Source organism: Cryptomeria japonica, chromosome 5 (genome assembly GCF_030272615.1).
Source record: "Cryptomeria japonica chromosome 5, Sugi_1.0, whole genome shotgun sequence".
Taxonomy (NCBI): Eukaryota; Viridiplantae; Streptophyta; class Pinopsida; order Cupressales; family Cupressaceae; genus Cryptomeria; species Cryptomeria japonica.
This window is the reverse complement of record NC_081409.1, coordinates 645,796,094-645,805,016: the sequence shown is the minus strand read 5'-3', so window position 1 is coordinate 645,805,016 and position 8,923 is coordinate 645,796,094. Positions and strand designations below refer to the sequence as shown.

Here is an 8,923-nt window from a genome sequence, read left to right as displayed (position 1 = left end):
ATACTCAAACTGTTTATATGGGGGGCTTCGGCCCTAGCTCAACCGGTCGTGGATCGCAACTTAAGGCATGGGTATGCTCCCCATGGTCTTGAGTTCGAGTCCCCGGCTGTGTTAACTCTGTGTGTGTTTCTACCTTGTGAGTGGGTCGTACACACTGGGGGATTAGTCTTGCTTCGGCAAGGACACCTCCAGATTCCACGATAGTGAATATAAAAAAAAAAAAACTGTTTATATGTCATATGAGTTTGAGTATGAATTGTAGATATGTTCTAGTTTGTTGTCTATAATCTAGTTTATTATCAAGTGTCTTTAATTAATTTCTGTCAAACAAATTTAAATAATTATAAGAGAAATGTTTAATCTTTAACAATTATATATTTGTAATGTGAATCTTCTGTTGTTTCTATCTTCCTCTCCGCTTTTCGTTCTTTTAGTTTTGATCTTTTATATAGCCAACTTCAACGAATATATCCAAAAGTGTCAAACAGTTAAACTGGCCCTTACTCTGAATTGAATGATCCAATTTGGGATTTTAATCCGCATAAAAGGTTATCCAATATGATAATAGACATCTTCAAAATCAAATTTTAATTAAGAAAGGTTTTCTTTATTAGAATTTCATGAAGGTTATGCCTGATAGTTGCTTTTCAATTTACAATGTTAAGAGATACTATACTGTTAGATAGAGTACTGTGTTTTGCCTTCATATAGTGTAAAGTTTTCGTTTGGAAGATTTTAGAAGAACTGTCAATCAAATCTATTAAACTATTGTGTCAGGGGATCACCAGTTTCTCTATCACTGCAATATATACATCTAGATTGAGAAGATTGTCCACAATTCCGATTAAAGTAATATAGATCATTTGTAACTAAGAAAATATTCAAAACAACAGGTTCAGTGCTTAAAACTGAACTGCTTCGCTATAATTGATTATTACACATACCGAAGTTTACATTAACAATTTCATTATCACAATTCCTTATCATACGAATAGGGATAAATCTATGAGTCTTCAATATTCAATACCCTATGAATACTATCTTTTTGTTACCAACAAGTGATAGACTTTTGGTGCAACCAATACAACAACAAACAAGTATACGCACCCATTCTTAGCCCATCAATAAGGCCTATCACCAATATAGTTGCCCGGGGGATCATAGCTGCATATAACCCATGTGTCCCTGCTCTTACATTTTATAATAGAACACCCAACACTTGTGGTTGTAGCCCACACAATCTGAGTATAGTGTGAGCAATCTGGGCCTGTGCAAGTGTTATTGGCATGAATATACCACTTCCTTTCATCAATCCAAGCATTCACCGCCTGCAGAGGAGTCCACTTTGGACCTTCGCCCCAAAATATATTTTCACCATAGGGCGAACCTTCTGAATGTTGAAGGAGGCAGTCACTTCTTCTTTGTCTAGCATAATTACTAGCATAAGCAGCAACCGTGCGGTTCCATGTAAGCGGGGGAGCTCCAACGGCTTGTCTCGCCTTGTTCTGGGGATCAAGGAATTGCTTCACGGCTACTGAACTTGTTAATGAGCCTTCCACACCGCCTAATAAGCCCACCACCAACAGCATCAGGACTAGCTGGCAAAATCGACCCATCTTCATCACAATAAAACTTCTAATCTCACAATACTGCTAACAAGTTGAGAACAATTGTTATCAACTAAATTGAATTTTAAGAAAGATTTGAGATATGACAATGCTGTGCAGCAACCGTGTTCTTAAATACATGAGCAAGATGATATTATAATATAGATTGAGTAAACAATCTAGAAGGTGTTCCAGAGAAAATAATCAATCGAATCCTTATCGCTTTGAGCTTTGATGTCTTCATTTCCACGATTAACCCTATTTCCGCTGGCCTTGCTCGGACTTCTTCCTGAGAATGTTGCTTTTCGCCCAAGTTTGATTATTTTAAGCGTGATTTGGTTTTACGAAATTTTATTTAACCAGGACAACACCGCGTTTGGCATTAAGTAATTCAGTCGATGCTGTAAATGCGCCCGCCGTCGCAGCCGGCACGTTGAGCAGAACGTGCCTGTTGTTGCTTGAGACATGGGCAAAATCAGAGACGATGTTTGTGAGATTCATGACTCTCGTATTTTAATAGTTAACTGTTGTTCAGGAGACAATTCACTCGTCGCCATATCTTTGGTCGTTCAAACGTGTCAAACTTCCTTTGATGCAGTTCAAGTTCATATCATTTTATTTCTAATCTCTAATCTCAGATATTCCCTCGCAGAGTGAAGATGTAAAATTAATTTCCCTTGGCTTTGATTCTATTGCTGGATATTCGTTGAACAAGGCAATTTTTAGTTTATGATATACATGTATTAAAAAAAGGGTAACTAACTGCAGGTTAGGAGCTGCCAAAAGGGGACTGTGAAGAAATAGTAGCAATTCTGTTGTGTGTATGTGTGTATGTATGTATGTATGTATGTATGTATATGTATATGTATATGTATATGTAATCTTTATTTTTTATTTTTATTTTTGAAAATTGGAATTACAACTTAAGGTTATCAGAGTTAAATATTTTCAAGGAGTTAAGGTACTATCTCACACATAACTTTTCTATCAGCAATGGCAATTTTTAAGCATAAGTTTGAAAAATTCACAAATTCTTTAGTTCAATAGAAAACACTATGATTATTGACCAATCACAGTGAAGACATTATTCAATTCTTAAGACATATAGGAGTTTGTAGAGAATATTTTTCCAAAACTAGTTAATGCAGTAGCATTTATTGTTTTATCTCAAGCAAAGGACTTACTGAGAGATAATAGAAAGAAGAACTCCAAAGCTCTCTTGTACATCTTTCCAATAATGCATATAACCATTTTTTAAGAGTTGCAACAACAACAAAGTCAAAACAAACATAGGATATCCTCCAAACAACATATCAAGGAATGATTAAGGTAAAAACTAGTAAATTGCAAACATTAAAAAGAGATTTTTAGATAACATAATGTAAGATAAATTCCAAATTAATATATTCACTTTTTACTCAAATTAATCAAAACAAATTTCACACTAAGACCCTTCAAGATAGGAGATGGTTGAAAAGATTTTATAGAATTTACCCAAAATGTTTCCATTCATTGTTTTGGTTATGAAAGAAGAAGAAAAAATATGATAATGATCTTTATCTTAGTTTTGATGAGCATAGCCTAAAGAAGCTATTAAATTACTTTTTGAAACATGTCTTTAAGACATAAGTTTCAACTAATCATGGTAGAGGTAGAGGAAAATCAATTTCAAAGTTAGAGAAAGAAATTTATATAGAGATAGAAAAAATAGCCCAACAAACTCAAGTTGAAAAAGTGGTTATCAAACTCAAGTTGAAATCTATCATAAGGGAAAACATATGATAAATCTTAATTCAAATATCATTATTGCAAAAAATAATACCATTATTCAAGTGAAAGGAGAAAGAAACAATAAGATTGAAGGAATAAAATTATAAACTTCACTAGAAAAAAAACCCAAGTATTAGCATACATTATTGTAAAAAGAAAAATTACAATCATGTATACTTTCTAGAAAGAAGGTTGAGTTGGATTTAGACTACTTTCAAAGACCTATGATTGCAATAAAGACTAAATGTGATAGTCATAGGCCAAGTCAATATGATAGTACTGTTTCTTGAGTCAAGGCTTTTCCTACCTAAATTCATTTCTGATACTTTAGAAAATATTGTAGTGTGTATAACTATTATTGAGGCATCACATAAAATTTATATTAGTCCATTGAGGATGACAATAATAGCCATATTGTTTCAAAGGATCATCTTGCTAGTTCTCTATATATACATGTTGCACATATTTACCATGTTGTTAATGTGTGTTCAATGGTATTCGGGAAAGATAATGGTGCATAATCTGAAAATGTGTGGATAATGAAAAGAGTCTATGAACTTATCTCCAACTCAATGGATTAATTATTGAATATTATTATGCCATTTATGGTGTGTCGAAAGCATCCAAATCAAACAACTAACAGTGTGACATTTATTGTACAAAGTGCTAGACATGGGTGCTAGGTCTCTAGTTTAAAGATGTCTAAAACTAGCAAAGGTGATCAGGAATGTAGTTAAAAGTGTAATCTCATGGGGATATGGTATTTTATTATACTTCCCATGAAAACAAAAATGGTGCATGTGTAAGTGGTGGGAGTATTGGTTTAGATCCTAAAGATAATAATAATGAATATTGTGAGTTAATTACATCATGGTAGGAGTTTGGAAATGCACCATATTGTGTGGATGTTCTTGAGTGAGAGAAGCCTAGGAACTTTTAACTCTAAACTAGAGGTAGCTAGTATAGAACATTGTGGTAGTCTTGTACACAAGTATCAATGCGGGTCCACAAGTGTGCAACCAAATGAATAAGTTGATAATATTTTTTATGTTGATGCATGCATGTGCTTATGATATGAAAATAAATAATAGTTTAGTTTCTTTTTTCTATATTTTATTATTTGTTTTGGATGATAATAATATAAGTATTGTTATACTTTCTACATACATTGGTTTGTATAAGAATTCTATTGATATACTTTTTGTTAGTAATAAGATTACTAAAATGAGTGACAACATAACCATTTACTTTTTTTATAGTGATCTTTCCCTTTGTGACTTTGAAGTTCATGGTCATGTGGACACATATGTAAGCATGTTTACTTTCTACAAGAGAAGCAATATCCCTCATATGAATTGTGATACAAAAAGGGTGCAAATATAAATTTGATTTCTAATTTGTAGAGGAAAGTGAAGAATATTTGTAGTCCAATCATAGTAGTGGTATTATTTTATAAAAAAACTCCAAAGTAGGTTTAAAATTGAGGGATGATCTGAAGAATATGGCTCTTCACATTGGTTATCTCCTAATTTTCATATTTATTGTACTATCATAAATTGTATACCTTTACAATTTCATACTCAATCTCACACATACTTTAGAACATATCACCTAGATCATTTTAATACTATTTACTCTAAAATTCATCATTAATCTGGTAACTTAATCATCATCAAATGCCAAAATTAGGACTGGATCTAATATCACAAACCTTCACACTCATGTTTCCCTTTTAAAGAGGTAATTTTGTTAGGACCAGGAAACACAACTCTTTAGTCCTGCCAAAATATCTCAAAATTATGGTCACTTCAAGTGTCAACCTTTACATTTTCAAATCTAGTCTTGATCTTTGAACTTGATCATTTAATGTCGACTTTTTATTAAAAACTAACCTTGTGATCTACATGTAAATAATATCTTTTATACTTCATAAAAATAGAGATTATAATAACACATTCTAATTCACTTAAAATTTAGAGAAATCAAGGATTAGAAAGAAACAAGATCTAGAATATAGTTAAAATTAAGTTATACTCAAGTATTGATTAATACCATGTATTAACACTCAAGTCAGAACTCAAAGAATACTACATCAATCCTCCAAGTGAAACTCCATGAGAAGGTTCCATACCTAAGGTAAGCTTGTCATTTCAGCATTCCAATATTTCAATACTATTTAGCATATGTCCTCCCTAGGACACACACTCTTCATCATCATCATATATGTTGTGTAGAATTCTGGGAATGCCATTATGAGTTTTGACTTAGGAAATTCCCTATAGAAAACAACTGTTTACTCCTATTATTTTGTGTATACAAGTTCAAATACAATAGTGAAAGTGGTATAGGAGCACATAGCAAACTGCTACAGGTTGCAACAAATTTTGAACAAGAAAAATCATCAACTGATTCACTAGGTTCCCTTATCTTGTTGTTCTATGTTTAACTTCTAGGAGATAGAATTTAAAATTCTCCTAACTATATTCCTACTCACCTTTGTTAGTTTTAGAGACCTTTAGACTATGCATCTAGCACCCATGTCTAGCACTTTCTACTCCAATTTTTAGATCTAGGTTCCTCATTGTATCTCCATTTCCTATATGTACCTTTCTTCTATATTTTTTCTATGCTTTTTGTATCATATCAATCTTTCTTATTTTATCCTTATTTATCGCAGTTCATTACACACACTCAATCAATTATAATAATATAAAAAATATTAAAAGTGTGAGTCTATAACAACATATCTCTTTCATGTAGATCAAAATCAAAGTGTAGTAGAACCTCTATTCTTGTATGGGAAAAAATTGATAATAGGTTAATGCACATGTTAGTCTAGGGTCACTTTTTCAAGATTTCATTTTGGTGAACTTGACTTACCTTACACTGGTAATTTTGCTAATTCATTTAGACTGTATTCAAGTTATTCCCTTAGATCTAATCTATTTTTTACCATACCACTACATTGATTCATTGATTAGACATTTCTATTACATGTTTGGTATATTTTCTTATTATGTCAATCAATGTATATGGCCAAACCTTTTACATAGTATCGATGAAGGAATGAATAGAGGTTTCGAAAGAAGTAAGACATTTAAATGCAAAGGAATAGAAACAACAAATAGACAATCTTAACCAAACAAAAACAAATAAAGATAAGTAAATGACCAAAAAGAACTATAGAAACCAAAAGTTGATTTCTAAAGACTAGGGCCCTTCATGGTCTACCACTCCTTATTGATAATATTTAGCTCCTCCAAAAATAATAGCCCTTTGAAGCAAGAAATGTCCTTAGAGGGGGTAGCAACCACAAAGATAATGACATGTTCTTTCTTATCATACCTAGCCTAAGAAGTAGTAGAAGCCTCATCCAATACAGATATCTTTCTCTTAGAATGTTTCCCTTCCAACTCCTTCTATAGTACCTGCAATTAGAACAATATCTTGTTGATCATCTCCTTGCTGAAAATGTAAATCCCATCCAAATTTTTTATCATATTTTTTTATCCTATATATTAGAGATATTCAACACCATTGCCTTCCTTTCCTCCTCCAAGACCACTTTATCTTTTAAATCATTTACTTCTTCCTCTATAGTATCCCACCTATCTAGTCACTTAGACGATCCTTGAGTAGTAGTCCACACCACTCATCTTTCAACTTAGTTGACCAATATCTAGCCTTGGCTTCAACCACAACTAGAGCCTCTAATATATTCATATTTCACTTTATAGTATTTAACTTCACCAGTATTCATTTAATGATATCATTTTGGAGATTATAGGCCTTACACAATTCTTAACCTTAGCAATAACCTCCACACAATTTGGGTAATTAGAAGGGGAAATGGGGGATTGATTCAAGGCATCCAAATTAGCATTCAATTACTTAGGGAAAAACCCAAAATTATGAGAAAGGGATTCATAAGGGGACCAATCAAAGAAAGTGGACAATGAGAAGGATGAATCATTCAAAATTTCTTTTTGGGGTTCAATGAATTAAACTTTTTTTCCTTTCTAAGACTTGGCTAATGCATCAACATTTTTCTTTTAGAATTACATCGACGCTTAACATCAAAGGGCACTCCTTTAGAGAAGGGAGTGGTATTAACCATATCCAAGGAAGAATCCCCTAAGACATTGGGCATAGGGGAGTAGTTCAAGGACTCCACAATGAGAGAAGAGTTGGTGAACCAATGCAAAGTGTTGTTGGTCATGTTGATACTCAAGGTGTAGTTATAAATTCTGCAAATGAGATCTTGATGGAGGGCTAAATCATTAGATCAAGATTGGGCTACCATAGCCAACTAAGATAAAGAGTTTGGGGACATGGTAATCCAAGAACTTAAGAATTTAACTTATAGATATACCCTTGCGATGGTTACAAATCACCTTGATCAAGTTCCACTTGATTAAATATATAAAGAAAAATCATCTCAATAATGCATATTTATTTTATGTAATTAGTATATTTTATTTTTTTATGTATTCCTTAAGGATGAATCCCTTGGCAAGATGGAATTTGAGATCGTGTAGGTACTTTTACAAGAAGAATATAATAAAGGGTTGATTCTAGTATCATTATCATTATTCAATACACAATTACTACTATTATCTTGTAATTATATAGTTACAAATATAACTACATTAACTATATTACTATTTTTTAAATTTATTTTCTATTCAATGAATAATGCATTGAGATTTTTATATAATAATTTCTAGTAACAAATAATGACAATCATCGCTCATTTCATATAATAATACCTACATGTGTCAAAATAAACTTGGTCAAATATTCCTTTTCCTAAATAAAGATCATGTAGAAATGAGAAAGAGACCTTTGATCAAACAACATCATATACCACATTCAAAATATTTAATGCCCATAATATTCCAATTTTCAGTCAAGATACGATCTTTGATCATATTAATCCTTGATAATAATTTAATATTTTACCATGACCCTATCTCTCAATCCACCCAATAATCTCCTATGGATCATCGTCACATCCTTGATAATCTACTCTTTGACCAAGATCCTATTTTTATCATGGTATATCCAATCTCATTTAATATTTTAACAAGATCCTACCATTCACCAAAAACTCCAATATGATACCCTCATTCACCTTTATCTCATACATGATCACAAAACTAAATTAATACTATTTATATCCAATCAATTCAATTTCATAAGATTAGACTCCTGCATCCCTTGGATACATAGATAATCAAACAATAAATATGAATTACATCAAAGAAGAAGATAAGTAAGCTATCGTGGATTGAATTGAAATTAAAGATGATCAAGATAAAATAAGAACAATCAAGGAGAAAGTGTCAATATCATATCAACTAGGATCATCTACTTTTGTCATAATATGAATTATCATAGATAAGGAGATAATAAATAATGATGATTTTCAAATACATAAAGATGGGTTTATTTCTTGCTTCTAAAATAACAAATACACCATCACAAACAAAAATTTTATTAAAGCTATGAGATTTCCACAATCCATTTTGCATTTCTAGTGTATT

General features: G+C 31.9%; 1 protein-coding gene across 1 annotated transcript; it reads right to left on the bottom strand.

The window, feature by feature from the left end:
- Nucleotides 1–922: 922 nt before the first annotated feature.
- Nucleotides 923–1,694, bottom strand: LOC131039036 (pathogenesis-related protein PR-1-like). Its single transcript, XM_057971678.2, has one exon. The coding sequence runs from the start codon at nt 1,620–1,622 to the stop codon at nt 1,122–1,124; it is 501 nt and encodes a 166-aa protein (XP_057827661.1). The 5' UTR covers nt 1,623–1,694; the 3' UTR covers nt 923–1,121.
- Between the last annotated feature and the right edge of the window lie 7,229 nt (nt 1,695–8,923).